General features: G+C 35.5%; 1 protein-coding gene across 1 annotated transcript in view; it reads right to left on the reverse strand.

Moving 5' to 3' along the window:
• Positions 1 to 18,081: 18,081 nt before the first annotated feature.
• Positions 18,082 to 21,166, reverse strand: part of LOC149419898 (A-type potassium channel modulatory protein KCNIP1-like) — a gene marked incomplete at its 5' end in the record, with an annotated part of 206,045 nt that continues 202,960 nt past the window's right edge. The window contains 2 exons of the mRNA XM_089637565.1: positions 18,082 to 19,504; positions 19,888 to 20,100. Coding sequence (XP_089493691.1) covers positions 19,394 to 19,504; positions 19,888 to 20,100 — 324 coding nt within the window. The remainder of the gene's footprint in view (positions 19,505 to 19,887; positions 20,101 to 21,166) is intronic.

The raw sequence follows: 21,166 nt of genomic DNA on the forward strand, positions 1-21,166 counted from the left end.
TAGTGATGGGCAGGATCGAAACATTAACATTATCGAAATATAAAAAGAATCGAATGATAAATCGATTTAATCGCTCGGGGTTTCATGAGGGGGGGATCCAATAACAATTTGAAAAATCTATTTTTCGTTTTATTACGTATTCCATTCCTTGTCTCATCAAATACTCAACAATACAAAAAAATCATAAGCCTATAACTGCATTAACAACCCAAAAATAACATAGTAATATTTCATTGTGCACCACTTTGCATACAAATCAGTTCAAAAGTAGTCATACAAGATGGCTGTCAGGTAATTTCTCCTCACCTTAGATTTGGCTTCAATGCCATTGATACAAATCGCATTAATGCTCTTTCCAGGGATTTTAGGTCCGAGTAGACAAGGTATGGTACATTGGTTTGGGAAAGTTTTGATAGGTAAGTACTGCATTTGCAAAAAATGGGCAAAAGTAGTGTTTTCATACTAGCTATGATGTTTATTGTTTAATTGCAGATATCAACACAGTAATATTATAATGATAATGGCTACGAATTTGAATGCGTTTCATAAGACGTTGTATTTATAGTATTTTATTTTTATTTTTTATTATATTAATATAGATTATATGGGTTACATTAATACATACATATTTTGCAAAATATAATATTGAGGTTCATAATTGGTCATGTATACCTTATCAGAAAAGAGGAGCTCTTGTGCCTGATAAGGGAGCCACGATTCTTACTTAGATTCAATGTTATAATATTATGTTATGTGTATTTTTTTTTTAATATAAGTTTTTTTGGAAAAAAAGTTTGATTTTATTTATTTGTTCTTGTTGGTTCGTAATACAGCGCAATTCGGAAGGGAGATTATTGTAGTTTTTTATGGCTTGGTAAATATAGTGGTTTTGCATTTGAGTTGTCTTATAGATTGGCGTAATAAATTGATTTCCATTTCTCAGGAGTTTGTAAAATTTTTGATATTCTGTGTTATTATTTTCTTTACACATTTTTATAATGGAAGTTTGCTTAAATATATCATCAATATTTGGTACTGGAAACAATTTAAAAAGCAATTTTGTTGGGAAAGTAGAGTTATTTTTAAGTATTACCTTTATAATATTTTTTTGCGAGACTTTTACTGAGTGTAGGTTGTTTTTATAAGATCCTCCCCAACCTATGATTCCGTAAATAAGCAGGGAGTGGACAAGAGCATAATATACATTTTTTAGTATTTTCACATTTAAAATATTTCTTAACCTAACAAAATATTAAAATATTTCTTATATATATATATATATAAGAAATATTTGTTTTTTTTGTTTCTTTATAAAGCCATTATTTGTGTCTTATGGACACAACAAGCCCATGTGTTATCCACGGTTTGATTTTACGAAATTTTGCTGTATTTCCTTTTGAAATAATTTTTTTTGAATCATTTATAAAGTTTGTTAATCTATTTTCAAATATTTTACAGCACTCGTTGACGTTATCACTTCGGAGAATATCTAACCATAATTCAGATGACAATTTATTTTTCAAAGATTCGATATTAACAACAGATATTTCTCTCTTATTATTAGCAGTTTGTCCGCAATGTTGGTTTATCGCCTGAGGTATTATTGAATTGTAATGTAGCAAAGTCATGTAATGGTCGGTAATTGAGGTTTTTATAATTCCCGAGTTTAAATTATTTATATCCTTGATATTCTGGAGGAGGCCCACCACTTCCCCGCCCTGTTTTAGGTACTGATGGTACCCCTTCAGAGCTCTCGCAAGGACGCTAATTTTTTTTGATATAGCGAGTCTACATTTAAAATTTCAAAACAAGACCTCCAAAATGTCCATGCATACAATGTTATTCGCAGTATGCAAGTGCTGCGTATTAGTAACTTGTTAGTAAGATCTATTCTATTTTGTTAGTTTAAAAAAATCATATGTACAAAGTATCAACAAATCAAATAATAATTCACAGCCACCTGCAACATTGGTAAAGTGTGCGCCTCTTTGTGTGGTGGGGGGTGTCGTCGCCCGCTCACAGGCAGACCTAGGGAGAGAAAACAGGTCATTGGATAGGTTTCACGGGGACCAGGTTCCGCGCCCTTGAGCCAGGAAACCGGTTGTGCCTCGACGAAAAGTGTGAGTTGGGGTTGGGAAAAATCCCGAAGACCATGAGGAGAAAGCGTCGGAGTACCTGGAAGCAGGGCGGAAGGTCACCAATCGACGTTCAGCCCATCCTCAGTCCAGTTCCTGTCCCCAGGGAGGCGCAGCGAGCAGACGACGACACTAGTCCCTCATCGTGATTTGGTCATCCAAGATGTGTATACACGGACGAGGTCTTATGCCACCCCAGAGTTGGGGTAAACCGGGACAGAACAAAAAGAAAACAGTTCAGTACTGCTACTAGCAAGCACGTCACTCTGTGAAACATAGAAACAGAAAAAAAGAAAAGAAAGAAAATTGCAAAGAAATTTATAATAATCCGGTTTTGTACATGTCGACCTAGAAGAGAGATGGATCAATAAAGCATAAGAACAATAACTATATACATGAGAAAATTTACAACATCCAATAAAATACTACGCAAATATATACAGGAAGATTGAAACAATAACTATATACATGAAAAAGAAAGAGAAAAAAAAATTACAGCCAGCGACATATAAAATGAGGTAATCTCGTCGTCCGTTAAGGCCAGGAGCAACACCTGGCATTATAAAGCTATTGAGTTTAATCTAATTCTCGACTCTAAGATCAGACCATCTCTCAACCGAGATCTTTGTGTACTTCCTCAGACACTCGAAATTCACCTTATTCGAAACGAGATCCGAATTACAAACCGGTCTCGTTGGTACATTTAAACCAGCCAATAATTCATCTCTTGCATCCGTCATTATCTCACAGTGCCACAGAATGTGCTCGGCTGTTTGGTCAGAATTGCCACAAGCGCAGTTTGGATGTGGTGACAAGGAGAGTCTATGTAATCTCCCTCTGAACTCTCCGTGTCCTGAGAGTAGTTGTGTCATATGGTGATCCAAATTGATGTGAGCCCCTTCCATCCTGATCTTAACTGATGGGAAGAAGGAGAAAGTCCATCTTCCCATATTCGATCTATCCACCGAGTTTGCCACTCCTTGAGTGATAACTCACGCATTTGTTTAAGTAGATCAGGTAGAGTCCCGGCTCTACCCGGCGTAAGAGTTATACCAAGATGGGTGGCAGGAAGTCCCCTGGTCATCTTCTTTTTAGTTAAAACCTCCCTGATCTCTAGATCGATTGGTAATATGCCGGCCAAAACAGGCAAAGCGTCCGAAGCTACGGTTCTATAAGCGCCGGAGAGCGCCAACAAGGGGGTTCGCTGACCCCTCTTGAGTGCCGAGAGTATGAGTGAATTCCCCAGACGGTGCTCCCACACAGAGGCAGCATATGAGACTTGAGCCACCTATACTCCCTTGTAAAGTAGTCGCAGCGCAGGGGAACGCAAACCCCACTCGACTGTTGAGATTCTTCTCAACTTCAAGAAAAAGGCCTGGGCCTTGTTGGAGACCTCTTTAACATGTGTTAAAAAACTGGACGATCGATCCAGCGTTACACCAAGATATTTAACGGATTCACCAAATCGAATGGTGGAGACTCCCATTTTGATGGATGGGTTTCTTGCTCTACTGAGGTAACCCTTCATTAAGAGTCCCACGGTCTTTTGGGGGGCGAAGTTCATCTTATTTCTCTCTCCCCAGCTGAGTGTTACTCGTAAACCTTCTTCAGCCTTCCCTTCCACTTTCCTTCTGCTGTCCCCCGAGACCAAATACAATTTGTCATCAGCGTAGTCCACCGATGTGCATCCTTCAGGCAAGGGAAACCTGGAGGAATCATCAAAGTTAATGTTCCAATATTTAGGTGCCAAAATGGAGCCTTGTGGGCATCCCTTGTCCACCTTACGGACTATTTTTTGATCTCAAAAAGTGATTTCAATTGTCCTTTCATTTAGATAGTCACAGTTAATTTTGAAAAGATTAGCTGGACATCCTCTATTTTTAACTTTGGTGAGCAACATCGGCCACCACGCATGATCGAAGGTACCAGTGATATCTAAAAAGATTCCAATGACATACCTCTTGGGACAGACCTTCACCCACTCAAGCGCATATATGATGGCGTGCTCCGTAGATTTCCCAGGGACGAAGCCAAATCGCCGCTCAGACGCCGGAGATAGAGTTTGCTGCAGTCTATTACTAATCAAAGCCTCTAAAATTTTGCTTAAAACAGGTAACAATGTTATTGGACGAAAAGCCTTTACATCCGTCTTTGGTTTGTCGTTTCCCTTTGGGATTATCTTGAGCACGCCTCTCTTCCATTCTGTGGGGAAAATTCCTCTACGCAAGCATGTCTCCATAACCTGGAACAACTCTTCCTTGGCATGGATCCAGACATTCTTCGCTATTATTCCATTAAGCCGATCGTGCCCTGGTGCCTTCTTTGGACCTAAACCCTTAATTATAACATCAATTTCAGCTTTGGTTACAGTTAATATGCTATCCTCCTGGGCAAGGATTCTAGGTGGGAGCCGTGACAGAGCTCTTATCTGTTTATGGTGGTCGTTTTCCCCGGTGACTGAATCTAGCGGAACTAATTTACCCAGAAAAGTGTTAAGAGTGGTAGTCACATCAGTACTCTCAGAGTTCCCATTGAGATTATCCGATATAATACTAGCCAAATACCGGTCAGATCCTTTCCCCGTTTTTTCAATAGCGCTGTGGATTTCCCACGGGTTGGAGTTACCCACTTGGTTTACCCAATTATGCCATGCAGTTCGTTTTGCTGAGAGGATTCACATTTTCACAAATATTCTTGATATTTGTGAAAATGTGATCAATGCATGATGGACGTTGCCCATTGACGTTTCTGGTGTAAGAGTTTATACACGACACATAATTCAATTCCGCCATCATATTTAAGTAATTATCTTTATCGTTCGATGTATAATCGTGCGATATATTTAAATTAATGTCACCTAAAACTATTGTATTCGCGTTTCTGTAGTTTAATAACACATGTCTTAATTCTTCTATAAACAAACAGACAGTAGACGAGTGCGTTCTGTATAGAGAGATAATATCAATTTTTTATCAACACTTCATTTGTACATGTAAGCAGTTTGTTCCATTCACATTAATTTCTTCCTCGCACAATATGTCACAATTATTTTGTACGAACATAACGATTCCACTGTTTTTGTTAATTCGGTTTGTAGTAGATACATAGGTATATCCCGGTATATAGTACGCCACTTCGCCACTTGAATGTGTTTCCGTTAACACAATGCAAGCGGGCTTCCTGAGATCATTATTTACTGTTGTCAAAAATTCATCCATGTTTCGTTCCAAACTTCTTATATTCATGTGTAGAATTAAAGGACTGAGATTGAGGTCGTTTTGGTGGGTACGATATTCTTGATAGCTGTTATATGTTTTTTCGTCAGTATTTTTTTCGTCTAGTGCGTTATATAAAAAATTTGTCATTTTTCTTCGAAGTCTATTCTGTCTCTTGCTACTTTGAGCATTTTATTTTTGTAGGGACATAAGTTGCTGAAAGCTGTGTGGTCTGTTTTATTTTTCTCGCCATATTTCTTATTTTGCGATGTGCAATTTGCACAAACCGGTGTTTTTTCTCTTTCAGGGCATTTAGCAAAAGTATGATCACCCGTGCAATGCGGGCACACCGATGGATTCATTCGATTTAGGCATCTGGAGGCTGTGTGCATGAATTTGCAGCAGTGGTAGCACTGGGTTAAAGGATCACAATCCACTATGTTAACCCTTTGGTACTGAATATTTATCTTTTCTAATGATAGCAAATTTTTTCGTGTTGTACCGCTGGTTTCCACGATATAGTTCGAGAATTTGTTTTTTTCTTCATCTTCTTGATCCCGAGTACCACGTTGGTATTTCTTAGAATGTTTGTATTTTATTTCAGTAATCAAATTTATTTTATTTTCTTCGTTTTTCGTTACAATGTCTTGAATCCCTTCGTTTTGTGTGAGTATCCCATTTACTATTTCCTCTTCCGTCAAGATCGATTTGAGTCCTTTCAAAATTAATTTGGGTTTTGTCTTTTTTATTTCATTTATTTCTAGGTTATAATTGAGTTTTTTAATTTCCTCCGTAAGAGTGTTGGTATATTCTTTTTTTGGGCAGGATATGATTACTTGCTCTTTATTTGTTTTTCTTAATCCATTTATTCCAATTTTAAGTTGGTCTAGTTTGATGTCTTTCTGTATCTTATCACATATTTCTGCAGCTTTTGTTGTTTTTTTAGTTGATGATATTATTATAGAGAACCTCTCTTCTTTTGAAATTTCTTTTTTATTTGCTGCTAGAACTTGCGCGTAAGATGGTATTTTATTGTTTTTTTCTACGACTTTTTATATTTTCTTCGTAAGTTCTTCGTGATTTTCAATAATTTTTTTTTGTAGTTTGATTATTTCTTTTTGGTGTTTAATTTTTTCAGTTTTAAAAAGCTCTTCTTATATATAAACATTTTGTTCTAGGTTCGTTTTTGCTTTCGAATCTTTGACTGTTGTAATTTTTTTGTATTTCAGTTTTTATATTATCAATGGCCGTGTCCATAATGTGTTAAATCGCTGCGCTTGGTGCAAATCGCTCGGCGCTCGGCACTCGGCAGCACTTGCAATTTTTGCGACAGTACTTTACTTCGCTGCGCGTGACCGTTCACGTTGATTATAGAACTAATACGTATAGTATATTTATTAAAATTGAATAAATAATACAAATAAGTTTCGTACCTGCTGCCAATTATAAGTAAATACTATGCTTGAATATTCTTACTAAGCGTTTGGAATCTCCCCACATTTCATATTATTCCGTGAATTAATTCTTCAACAGAATACCGAATAAAATATTATATTTATAAATCCCCCCCACGACAAAAATCTGCCACTGACCGCAGTTACTGCTCCTGCTGAACTCCGAGCAATTAAATCGATTAAAATATTTAGATCACGTAAATGTTTCGATCCTGCCTACCGCAACATCGAATCGAAATTCTAAATTTAAACATAAAGTTTACCGTGACTATCGTGAGTGGTTTCTTTATGTTTATGACTATATCCAACTATATCTATGCAAAGAACTGTCACTGCATGTCAGTGTCACGACGTCACGACTGTCACCACTGTCACCACGATTGAAAAAAATAATAATATGGTTTGAAAATATTTATAGAATTTAGAACGTAATGTGAACATCTACGCCAAGCTCGTGGTTTCCTGGAGAAATCTAGGGCATGCATTGTAGTTTGCCCCATAAGCCAAATTATTAATTTTATTAATAGAAATACTGTAATTATCAACTCTGCCAAATTAATTCCGAGTATTTTTCAGGTTTTCCTGTTTATAATGAGTAGTGAATTCTATTTTCGTCCATGACCGAGATACAAAACAGGGTAATTATTTACCTACGACTACCGTTTGAGAAAATATTCCGTACATGTTAGGTTAGGTTGGATTAGGTAGAATTAAATCACAAACCAGTCTATACAAACCTAGCGTAGCCCACAAACTACTTGAAAACTGGGATATAACTCTAAAGGGGACGCGAGCAGGCGTTATTAAAGGGGCAATTTTTTGTAGTAGTAAAAACGGTAGTCGTAGGTAAATATTTACCCAAAACAGTTTGCAATGCTTTTGTGCATGTTTACTTAAACCCCCGACTTAAATTAGAATTTTTTTTATTTATACATATATTATACTTTATACCTTCAGTACAAACATTGCACGAGTAAGTAATAAAAAACAAAAAAGCCGTATACTATTGACAAGCATACGATTTTTACAACTTCCAATGAATCGAAGTCTTCGATAGATCTCCGCCTGATAGATGTCACATTGTTTAGAGAGCCTTTCGACTCGCGGAACTCACATCACGTATCACCGCCCGATAGGCGGGATACGGCCTTAGAGGCGTTCAGGCCTAATCCTGTGGATGGTAGCATCGCACCACCGGCCGGTCGACCGAGTGCGTGAACCAAATCTCCAAAACTGCCGTTCCTCTCGTACTGAGCAGTATTACTATCGCAATGATCGGTCATCAGTAGGCTAAAACTAACCTGTCTCACGACGGTCTAATTTAAGCGGAATTCAACAAGTTTACTCTATTACAATACAATTTTTCACTTTGTAACTTAACCTCACTTCTAAGGGATTGTATTGGTTGACTTTGATGTTTTGAAATAGTAAAGATTAAGATTTGCATGATTTTGAAAGTAGTTCAGGGAATGGCACCTGTCTACATTTTGGAACTTATCTAATTAAAAACTTGCTTTTATGTCTGCAAATCTTGATGCTAAACCGGAAATGGAACTGTCGAGTAGTTAAATTTTTATTATTGTAATTGAATTTATTCATGATTCAATTGCTAGTAAAATTTCAGAATCGCTGGACACGCTTAATAGGAATACGAAAATATTTTTAAAAAAATGTCAAAACACATGAAATTTTGACAATTAGACTGATAAAAAAGTGGAAGTTTGCATCTTTTACCATCTCCTCTGACATAAATAGTTTTCTTTTGTAATAATTAAGTTTAATGGTAGTGTTATTTCAAAACAATATTCATATTGTGTGTCCAACTACTCCTAAAGATTACCCAATTGCAAAACCACGCTTCTCTTTTTAGCAATGACTATTAGAATAAAGCGCGCTTGAGGGGAAATGTCACAAATTCGCGATATTAATTAATTTATTGGACAATTTGTATAGCGCCGCTTTTCTGAGACCTCAGGGGCGCTTGATATATATAAATGTATTATAAAAAAATATTAATATATGTATATATGAAACCACGGACGTATATAAGGGGGGGGTCTTGGGGGTCCGGACCCCCCCCATTGCACCGCGCCGATTGTAGAATACGATAGTTTCTTAAGTCCGCCACAGTGCGGGGAGCGGGGGAATGGGCAGTGCCCCCGCCGCGGCGCGCCGCCGCCGCCCGCGTTTCGGCCGCGCGCACCTTACCAAGCTAGAATCTAGTTTAGTCTATTTTGTCTCTTCGCGTTGCGCAGTTGTCAGTTGTTTTAATACAGAAAGAAGTGTCGCATTTAAAAAGTATGAAACGATCAAATCAGGTATCTCTTTTGAGTTTTTTTTCTAAGAAAGAGAGACCAAATCCCAATGAACTTTTATCAAAAGACAATGTGGAATCCTGTCATATTGAAGAAGTAGGAATAAATAGAGCGGGGCCATCCACAGATACTGATGACGATGAAGTGAAGAAAGGTAAGTCTCTTGTTTATTTTATTAGGAAGGAACCCAGTTACTAGAATTTTAAAAACTTTTATCCTGCTCTTATTTTTATTCCCAGAGAATTTCTGTAAGCAAATGTTTTGCCGTGAGCATAAAATATTTGACAAATGGTAATTTCAGTGTATATGCGACGTGTACCTAAGTGTTATAAAATCATTTCGCCTTTTAACAGAAAGAAATACAATTATATTTAACTAACAACTAACTGGTGCCCGCGACATTGTTCGCGTAGACTTAATTTTTAGTTGAAAATTCTTATTCTTAACATAACTTTTTAGTTTATGAACCGATTGGAATGAAACATAGACTAAAATGTTAAACAAAACCGCATACAAATCAATTAAGCCGTTTCTGAGATTAGCGTGGTCAAACGCACAGACAAACAGACAAAAATTTTAATAACTATTTTATTGACCTCAGTAACATAATTATAGTGCGTATGAATTGTTTTTTTTTTTGTAAATATTTATGTACTTACAGAAACGGAACGCTTACGATTTAATTATAGTATGGATTAGAGTATTAGAGTCACAAATTATTATTATTATTCTTACAATTAAATATGACCAAAAAGCTGTTTGAAGATGGGTATGTGCTGTTGTTTTGTTTTAGTCAAATATGTCTTTGTTACAGCCAGGATGGATTTGTGTTCGGCTACGTCCGCAGCCGCAGCCAGGACGGGTTATGATATTGCGCTCTACGTATTTCATCCTCCAAGCAATGACGAGGAAAAGCTGAGAGCATTAAAAGAGCTTTGGACCCCTCCGGATACATTTAAATTTCCAGTCACTATCACTGGTAAAAAGAAACTTTCTTTTCAACGCCATTGGACTACCAGGTACTCATGGCTTGTATATTCAAACGTCATGCAGGGAGCACTTTGCAAAGTATGTGTTTTATTTGGAAAAAAGCATGGCGGTCGTGGTCAGCAAGAACTTGGAGCCTTGGTTAGTAAGCCATTTACTTACTGGAAGAAAGCTTTAGAGAGCTTTGATCACCATGCAGATACTAAGTATCATAAATTTGCTGTTGATCAGGCAGCAAATTTTGCAAGGATCATGGAAGGAAAAACGTTTGATGTTATAGAGTGCATGAATGCAGAAAACAGTAAAATTGCCGAAGAGAACAGAAAAAGATTGAAAGCCATTGTTGAAACAATTATTCTTTGTGGAAGGCAAGAAATAGCACTAAGAGGAAGTCGTGATTTTGGAGAAATTGGGATAAATGAACCCGAACATAATGATGGTAGTTTTAGAGCACCTCTTCGTTTTCGTGCGCGATCTGGCGATGAAGCACTTAAAAATCATTTACTAACACAAAACATTCACAGTAGAGCCATGTATACGTCACCAGGAATTCAAAATCAAGTGATTGAACTATGTGGTAGTGCTATTCAAGCGCAAGTACTTAATAGGGTCAAAGAGGCTGGTTTTTTTACTGTACTTGCTGATGAAACACAAGACATATCACGGCGAGAACAATTAGCGTTATGTTTACGATACGTACACTGCTCATCTGGGAAATCGGTTATACGGGAAGATTTTTTAGAATTCATCCACGTAGAAGATGTTTCAGCTCAAGCTTTGGCAACGACTATTATATCACATCTCTTATCATATAATTTGGATATGGATAAATGGATTGGTCAAGGCTATGATGGCGCTGCAGTGATGAGCGGCCGGTTACGGGGCGTAAGAACAATAATCGCAGAACAATACCCGAGAGCGCAATTCGTACACTGTGTTGCTCATGTTCTCAACTTAGTTTTAGCGCATTCATGTGAGATACCAATAATACGTAACTGTATCGGAACCATTAAGAGCGTAATAAACTTTTTTCGCCTATCACCGCTTCGCGACGGACTTTTGAAGAAAATTGCGGATCAAATTAATTCATCTCATTCAACGCTTATCTCTCTTTGTGAGACACGATGGACCGAGAAACACGTGGCTGTCGAAAGATTTGCAGAAATGGTTCCCGTTATATGCGAAACACTTGGGGCACTTCAAGATGCTGCTAGTAGCGACGTCGCTACTCAAGCATACCATCTTCAAATCGCTATGGATAACAGCCAGTTTATTGTTTCTTTAGTTATACTGAGAAAAGTTTTTTCATATACAGCAAACCTTAACAAAGCAATGCAGAAAGTCAATGTCGATTTGACCAACATTTGCGAATATACAAAAAATGTAAAAACGACTTTACTAAATGTTCGGAACGAAAGTCAGTTCGCAATTCTTTTTGAGCAAGCACAGCAGATGAGTTCAAGCGATATAGTAATGCCAAGAATAACTGGAAGGCAAACCCTGCGCAATAATATTGCAGCAGAAACTGCCGAAATATACTACCGACGAAATGTGTTTTACCCTTTCATTGATCATGTTATTACAGAACTCGACGCTCGTTTTAAACCACATGAATCGACGATCGAAGGAATTCAAATGCTGCTACCTGAAAAAACCAGTAATGACTCCAGGATAAAAGAAAATCTTAACAAGATTACACAAACATTTCTGAGTGGGGAAAATAAAGGCACAATATTTCTGAGTGAATATGAGATATGGCACAATCACTGGAAATCTGTAGCACAAAAACCTGCAACTGTGATCGACACCATCGATAACTGCGATGATCAGTTTTTCCCTTTAATAAAAAAGCTTCTAATTATTTTAGCCACACTCCCAGTGTCCACTGCAACCCCTGAAAGATCTTTCTCTACATTAAAGAGGTTAAAAACTTACCTAAGAAATAAAATGGGCGACGAAAGACTTACTGGTCTGGCTTTAATGAGCGTACACCGAGATCTGGCGGTGCAATTTGATTCCGAAGAAATTATTAATCAGTTAGCAATTAAACGTAAAAGACTAAATGTATTACTTTAAAGTAGTGTCCGACCGAACTTTCGGTTTCGGTTTCGGCCTAGTTTCGGCCAAAAAACGAGTTTCGGCTTAGTTTCGGTTTCGGCCGCCATCCAGCCGAAACTACGGCCGAAACCGAAACTGAATTCGGGAGATTTCGTCCTGCGGTCGGACATGTTCGGTGCACTGAACTGCGAGCCACGAAAACACTTTTTATTTTCATTATATTCAAATAAGTATTATTGCATTAAACATATTTTGTCATTGTAGGTAGGATGGTACTTTTTAATTTTAATTATATTGTAGTTCATTAAAAAGAGTGCCATACAAAATGACCAGAGTTTAGAGGAAATTATTTTGTTCTTAAAATGAAAGAGTATTTTTTGTTTAGTGTAGGTAGGTACCTAAAGAAATTAGTGCACCTAAAAAAGTAATTTTGTTTTCTACCTTTTATTTTATGTTATTCGTTAATAATGTTCACACAGGTAATACCGAGATACTGTTTATTTTTTTATATTATTTACGAAGAATTTATAACTTATTTAAAAAAGCACAACCATTTATTTGAAATAAGGAATGATAATTTTTAATTAATAGTAGTTGTAAAACAATGAATCTCGTGTCAGTTTTTTTTGTTTGAGAGAAAACTACATTTATTTTCATGTATAACTTGAATTTACAATATTTTGTTAGTGTTACTGTAGGTAGGTAGGTAATTTTTAATTTTAATTATATTGTAGTTCATTAAAAAGAGTGTCATAATAATACGACCAAAGTTTAAAAGAAATTATTTTGTTCTTAAGATGAAAGCTCTTCATTTAGCTTGAGAGAAAACGCTTATTTTTTTCATGCATTAAGTATTATTTGCATTAAAAATATTTTGTTATTGTAGGTAGGATGATACTTTTTGATTTTAATTTTATAATTGTAGTTCATTAAAAAGAGTGCCTTACAATATGACCAAAGTTTAGAATAAATTATTTGGTTATGTGATTAAATAAAAGGTGTTTCAATTATAAAACAAATTATTTGTTCTTAAGATGAAAGAGTATTTTTGTTTAGTGTACCTTAACAAATTAGGTATAAAAAAAAGTTATTTTGTTTTCCACCTTTTATTTTATGTTATTTCTTTTTTTATGTTATAAACGAAGCGATTTTATTTAAATAAGGAGCGATAATTATGTTATGTTTATTTTTAGTTCAAATATCAGAGACTGAATGATTTATATACATAATATTTAAAAATAAAGGCTGATTGATTAAGACTGACTATTTTTTTCACGAAAACATGACCTTATATATTTTTTTTTAATTTGCGGACCCCCCCCTTATCAAAGCTATATATACGTCCGTGTATGAAACCTGCTTTCCAACTAAATCACGCACACAAAAGATGACAACGGGCCTGAGGGAAATTATTTTCCTCAGGGCCTCCTTCCTGTGTGGAGTTAATATTAATAAAAAATCATGTATTTGAAATATGTAGATGTTATATGAGAGGTGGGTGTAGGTACCGCCACCCCGGAAGCCATTTATTGGATAACCAAAATCTCTGCCATTTGTCACCCTGTTTGGTGACTTAGCAGGAGTGCCTGGGTTCATGGGGGTGAGGTTTGTCTAGATCTTTGCGGTAGATGCATCTCACCACCTACTGTGTGGCAGGCCGGACCGGGAGATATAGGCAGATTCCTACCTAACCCTCCTACCTTTTTCCTTCCCGGAACTTTCTCCCCTTCCCATCCTTAAAAAGACAGTTCACACAGCATCCCCAAAGATGATATAGGCCCTGAGGGAAATTATTTTCTTCAGAGCCTCCTGTGACCAGCTAATTTAAAAAAAAACTAATGACAACAGAATAAACTTTTATTAAATTACATAATATATTTAAGGGTGGTAATAAATTAAATAAACACCGTTACATCAACTTAGTTGTATTTTTTTTTATAAAATAGATACATACATACATCTTAAAACATAGTTCAAACACACATTTACATTGATTTAACAATAAAATTTCATTTTAATCCTTGCAGTACAATAATATTTATGGTCTAAATATTGGAATAGAATATTATTTTCAGTAAACAAATTGAAATCAATCGCACAGTCATAATTATTTACATAACATTGTATGCAATAATATTACATAGTAAATTTTATTTAAAATACTAAATCAACACATACTGAATAAATATTGATTTTGGACGTTGAATTAGTATTGTATTGCAAGGAGTTAGTAATAACTAACAATAAGCATTTATCAGTTATCAATTAGGGTAATATTATACTCAAAAACGTAAGGGGTGAAATCAGAGAGAATATCAAAGCATACTCAAGTTAAATATTATGCTGCAATCAGGGTGTAACGCTGGGAAGATAGTTGCTTATAATAATCGTTGGAAACATGGGAAATATCACTGAAACTTTTATTTGGTATGTAATTAATCATTCAAATTCAATCATTTTAAAACATGCACTCAATCATCCAGATAATTAAAAAAGGGTTTAAAAAATCACATTCCACCTGGAGTTCCCCATAATATTGCGGAGCGATCGTTTCTCTTAACCCATCCCATCCAAAGTTGAATGAATTTTGTTGATATAGTAAAAGTTACATAAATTTTTGTTTTTGTATTTATTTTTGAACATAAGTTCTCTTTATTAATTTGTAAAAATTAATTTAAAAAAAGATCGCAATGCATACTATTATTTACGTAAAAATAAATATTTTGATGAGCGGCATAAATTATGGAGGCTCGGAGGGAATGGATTAACATTATTTTTGACCTATTAGTAACATTAGTTACTACCTTCTGTTTTAACCAGACAATGCTCATCTTTTCTCAAAAAGCACCCTTTACGACCGCATTCGCGACTTGTTTGTGGAGAAAAAAGTAATGGTGGTATTATTTAAATAAATATTAATTGGAATTTTTTTTTTAAAATGTTGATCGATTTGCAAATAGTGTTAAAAGTAATTGCAGAGAACTTTCGTTTGGGGGAAGTGTATTGCCCCTCTCCGGTGCGGAAAGGTTAGTCCCAAAAAGCTTACCGCTACTCAATTTAGAAATCGTTGGTACATATATTTAGCATGCGGCAGAACGACATATGCATACAGCAGAACGACATATGCATACAGCAGACCGACATGTGCATACAGCAGAACGACATATGCATACAGCAGAACGACATATGCATACAGCAGACCGACATATGCATACAGCAGACCGACATATGCATACAGCAGAACGACATATGCATACAGCAGAACGACATATGCATACAGCAGACCGAAATTTGCATGGTTGTGGCAAGTCCATCCCCATTGCTTAGATTTATTTACTAAAACAAGGGCAGATAAAAGAATCAATGCTCTAAGAGCGTGAGCACACAGAGAGCGGTCAGGAGTTCCGAGTTCCGCGTTCGGCGTTCATTAGAATGTACTGATACTATAACAACAACGCACACAGCGGGCAGTCAGACCGCGGCGGTCAAAACGGAACGCCGCGTTCTAAGAGTTCTTTTGCCGCCGAGGCAGAGAACGCCAGAACTCTGCGATGTTTGAGGTTACAAACACAGAAAAGTTAATTGAATTGGTTAGGGAAAGGAGTTTGTTATACGATTTAAGTGATGTAAATTATAAAAAACGCGAAAAAAAAGTCGAAGCTTGGTTTGAAATTGCTACTAGTAAATTTAAATTTTAAGTAAATTTTATTATTAGTAAATTCGCCTTGTTCTTCTCGCGTTGTGTTGATTGGGTGCACCCAATACTTTCTTTTCTTTTTAGAAGCTGTTAAGCTCCACAAGAGCAATATATTTTCACGGATGATGAACTTTCTAGTGACATGTTGCATATGCAAAGACCCAAACGAAACTAGAACGCGAGAATTTGAACGCCGCTTGTGTGTGTTGGAACTCTTGAGCGGTCAACGGTCACTAGAACGCAGAACTCTGACCGCTCTCTGTGTGCTCACGCCCTTAAGGCATTTTAATAAAGTATTACAAACTTAATTAACATATTTACAATACATATACCGATTTTTATTTCCCGATGGATAAGCCATTTTTGAAGTGTCACATGGTCACACCCTTTAAAATAAACATAAATAGTTTTGATTGGATAAATAAGTGGGTTAATTGAGCACACCCCTTTAATTTTTGAGTAAAATGGTGTCAATTTTATTTTTATGTTCATGTCTTTAAAAACAATGTATGATTTTTGATATGTGGTATTTTTTCTACTATAGTTGATAAAATGAATAGACAGAGCCATTCAAAGAAGGGAATATAGATTATTATGATCAGTAGGTAAAATCTGTCTAATGTTGTATTTCATGAAAAAAATAAGTGAAACAACTTAGGTATTTATATATGAGCAGAAATTAGATTTTTAAACGTGATTGGAATAAAATAATTTAAGTAATATTATTTTGAAGCGCAGTTATTAAATGAGAATTTACAATTATTTTTCTACCCACACCAAAAATCATTAACATATTATATTATAATGAACCAAAATATAAAATTCCTGGAATGGTATTCTTTTTAAATTAGTAATTACACACATTGATACAACACCCATTTAGTAGTCACTCTTCGTACTGCAATGTTCTTATTTTACACTAAAAAGGGAATCTCATAACAACAGGAATTACAACAGTTAACACATATATTTTTCCAATAATTTCTGCATTTCGTACATTAAACTGTAGTGCAATATTATTAATTATTTAAAATAATTTTTTTGTAAAAAAACACACAAAGCCATAAACGGTCAAGCTTCGACAAAACTTATTTATTAACACCACAAAAAGGTTAAAATGCTTACAATGGTTTATTTTCAATCTAGGTTTAAAATAAGGTCTGAAATATGTAAGAAACATTACGTAAGTACTGAATTATGATTTCTAATTACATACTTTATTGTAAATCACAATTGTCCGAGGACATGGGCATCAATAACTTTATATTTAAGCTCTTTTTAAGTGAGTTTTCTTAAAAAAATGAATCATATTTTAAAGTCATTGATAGAGCGAAAATATGTGGAGGGCGATGTTTTATTTTCACTATTGTTTAAAACTTTTGTGAAAGTTTGCGACATGTTCTTATATAAAGAGTGTTTTTAAAAGCCCTATAGAACTAGAAATTTACTTTTATCATATGAATGAATCAAATAAAACAAAATATATTAAAAAGATTAAAACATGGCTTTATTAACATTTGGAAATGATTTCTGACATAAAAGTTGCATCTAAGCAATAAATGCCAGTTATAAAACTCGCAATAGTCTTGTTTCTTTTATGATGCTTTATTTTTAATTGAGTTCTGGTACGAACAATAATAATTGTTGTTCATTGTTGCTTATTTTATAATTCGTTTATGATTTTACAGTTTAACCATTATTTAATTTATGAAGTTCTTTTTTACTCAACATATAAATAATAAAATACTATGTAAATAATGATGTGATTGGTAAAACTCACATTAATCGATTTAAAATTGGATCTTTGGTGAAAATATAAGTTTTTGCGAGAAGAAACTTAAAGATTTGAAGAGAAGTTGAGGAAAGAAAATAATCTATAATTTTGAAGATCATAAGACATCATTTACTTAATCTACTCATTGGGATTCTTTAATACTATTTTGAGTAAACCAAAATATATTTATTTTATTCTATGAATAAATTAAAATTATTGTTTATAAATATATTATATACACATAGTGAACAACAAAGTGTAACGTAAGATCCGCTCATTATTTGAGGGGTTATATAGATTTCCATTTAGATAACATTTGTAAAGAAAAATACAAATAGCAATCTCTAATACATTGATAATATTATTATAATCGTTACATATTTTTGAATTGGGTATGTTTTCAGGGAGAAAATATTTTATTTGAAAACTGTTTTATGAAGGTATACATAACAATCATGCAATATTATTTATCTATACACTGAAAATACAAGACATTTTGCCTTTATAATTTATTTTGGCATTGAAACTATTTAATATGCACCATATTTTTTCATACAATCTCATAAGATATTTAAATATTGAATACTTTGATGCCACACATAATGGAAGTAAAATATGACATGTATTACAGATTACAGATAGTCCTAAGGAACCGCAGAAGGAACATAATGGTTAGGAAGTTTAAGTGTGAAGACATGACTCTAGGATAATTGTCACAGGCGACAGAATTATTTGTAATACTAAGGATCTTGCATGGGTTGGTTGCGTTAAACTTAAGTTTTTTATAGGGCATAGTGAATTTACATAAACCTACACATTTAAGAGTATAGAAGCACTAGAATCTAGAAAGTATGATGAAGACTAAAATTAAAGAGAAAAACAGTTTTTAAGCTACACACCAATTGAATATTTTAACCATTCATGTCTATAAAGGGAAAATAAAGAAAGACAGCCACAATGGTAAGAGTTAGACTCCAGAGGGTTAGTAGAGAAACAGTAAATCAATATGTGACAATAGTTGAAAAGAAATTCAGTATTTGGCAGATTGGTAAAAAATAATTTGATAAAAATTACAAAAACAAGTTCATAATCGGATGTTTCGTATTTGTAATAAAAAACTTGAATACAACAGTCACAAATTTGACTTAGTCAATCCTCGTTTTCATCTGTGTACTTCACTCTAAACTCTATCAAACTCCAGCCCTTCAACAACATACATCCCTTTAACATGTCAATAATTAAACAATCTCGGTATAAAAAGTTTTATTTACAATTCATCATCTTTAACTTGGGAGAATGCATTCATTCATCCATGATAAATATGTAAGGCTACCGCTGAGAGCTCCTTTGTAACCTCTCCCTCTTTCTCATAAACGACCAGGTAATGGGACATACCTACGATCCGATTTCATCCGTCCTAGCCGAAGGAAACATTTCAGAAGACTCTGCCATCTGACCATCCTTTCCTTAAGCCACGCCCATTATCTGATCCTTTTTGGTAAGTCTCCTCAAGTTAAGATGAATAAAATTTGATCATTTGTATGACGAAGCTCTCAGCGACAGGACACTTTTTTTTTTTTTTTCTTGTTTTCTTTTTTTTTGGGTATGGATCCCGGCTTGGATGACGCTGTCACAACGATCTCAGATTAATATTTCCGTATTGGAATGGACGTGAGAAGTGGATGCAGGTTCCTTATCTGCCGGCGCTATCATCCCTCAGGACCAGGGAGGCAGGGGGCGCACGCCGACAGGGGAGCGTCAGAAGGAGCTGTCGAACACCGTCATGGATCTGGAGATATCCTCGTCATTGTTACAACAATCCAGGAACTCTTCTAACGTCACCACGCCATCTTTGTTGACATCCATTTTCTATACAACAATAACATTAAAAGTGTGATTATAATTCTTTTGACCGAGCGGATGGATTGGATGAAAAATCTAAGAAAAGGACTCGCAGTGAAATTCTAAGGTAAGGTAAGGAACTGATTCCTCTGAAATATTATATCAGCCACTGTAGACGGTCATCTCTACTGAAATCAAGGGTTTTAATTTCTCATATTTAGGGGGTGCAAAGCGATAATGGATTCTGGTGATACCACAAAAGCTTTTATTTATATAAATATAATACAATATTTGAAAGAATCTCTCAATTAGATGTGGCCAGCTTTCTGAAAACAGGAGGAATTCAAATATTGTCAGGTCATTCGTAACTCAGGAATATTAGTCTTTCTATAAAAGTAAAACTAAATTACCTGGAATATCCTCTCCACCTTTTCCTTGACCGTATCATCATCGACAGAGGGTTCAGCCAGTTTTCCCATCAGATCGTAAATAGCTGACACTATATCGGTCATTTCTTCTCTAGTTATGTAGCCATCTCCGTTTATATCATACAGCGAGAATGTCCAACGTAGTTTCTCTTCCAAGGATCCCCGAGAAAGGATTGATAGGCCGGATACGAATTCCTGTAACAGTTCAGAAAGTGAAACTTTAACCCTCACTCAAGAATAACATTTGGCTGTCATCAGTTGTTTTGTTTTGCTCTATCTAAAATTAATTTTTTACCATCATTTTTGTTTTCTGGCAAAAAAAAAGTGTATTGTGTTGTGCCTTGAGGTTTCTTCTCCCTCCTGATCTTCCAGGAGTCACTTTTCGCTGCTGATTTCCAGATATTTATAACCTTTTTTTACTTCTGTCATTTTCCATACTATTATTGTAGTTGTTTACTGTTGAGAATAATGGAGGAAGATTTCCCTCCTGGACCCCCTACAAAGCCCCCAGATCCCTCTCCAGACCCCCCAGACGGGGAAAATGGAGAAATTTCTGACAGTGATTCTGTCATTTTGACTTCTACCAAAAAAGGGAAATTTACTCCTTCTTCCCCAATAAAACTTGACTCTCCTTCGACTTCACAATCCCCACCAGCACTTTCTCAACTTCCTCCAACAAACTTTTATTCTCCTCATTCCCGTGGCCCATTCATAGTATACGCCCAAAAAACTGAGCAAGGAAAAACCATCCACCCTCTTGAATTTGGCAAATTCCTATCAAATAGCAAGAACTTTTCAATCAAGCCTGGAGGTGTAAAAGCCGAGGGTCGCTTCCGAATCTCCGTCGAATTCCTCTCAGGGTCAGCTGCCAACAGTTTCATCAAAAATATCTTCATTTCATCTAATTCAAAGTTCAAGGCATATATCCCTACTTTCAATGTCACTCGCATGGGCCTGGTCAGAGGTATCTCGACCGATCTGTCCATCGAAGAAATTCTGTCTTCACTTTCAACCCCCCAACACATTGGCAATCCCATAAAAGCCAGGAGGCTAAATTACAAGGACTCCTCTGAGGGTATAATTTCCTGGAAGCCCTCCCAATCTGTAGTTATCACCTTTGAAGGTCAATCTCTTCCCTCCCATATATATTTATTCTTCAACTCATTACCAGTTGAAATGTATACTTATCCCACCACTCAATGTTTCAATTGCTGCCGTTTTGGTCATACCAAAGCTGCATGCAGATCTCAACCCAGATGTT

The sequence above is a fragment of the Hesperophylax consimilis genome, chromosome 11 (genome assembly GCF_061612785.1).
Source record: "Hesperophylax consimilis isolate HC1 chromosome 11, BYU_Hcon_1.0, whole genome shotgun sequence".
NCBI classification, from domain to species: Eukaryota; Metazoa; Arthropoda; class Insecta; order Trichoptera; family Limnephilidae; genus Hesperophylax; species Hesperophylax consimilis.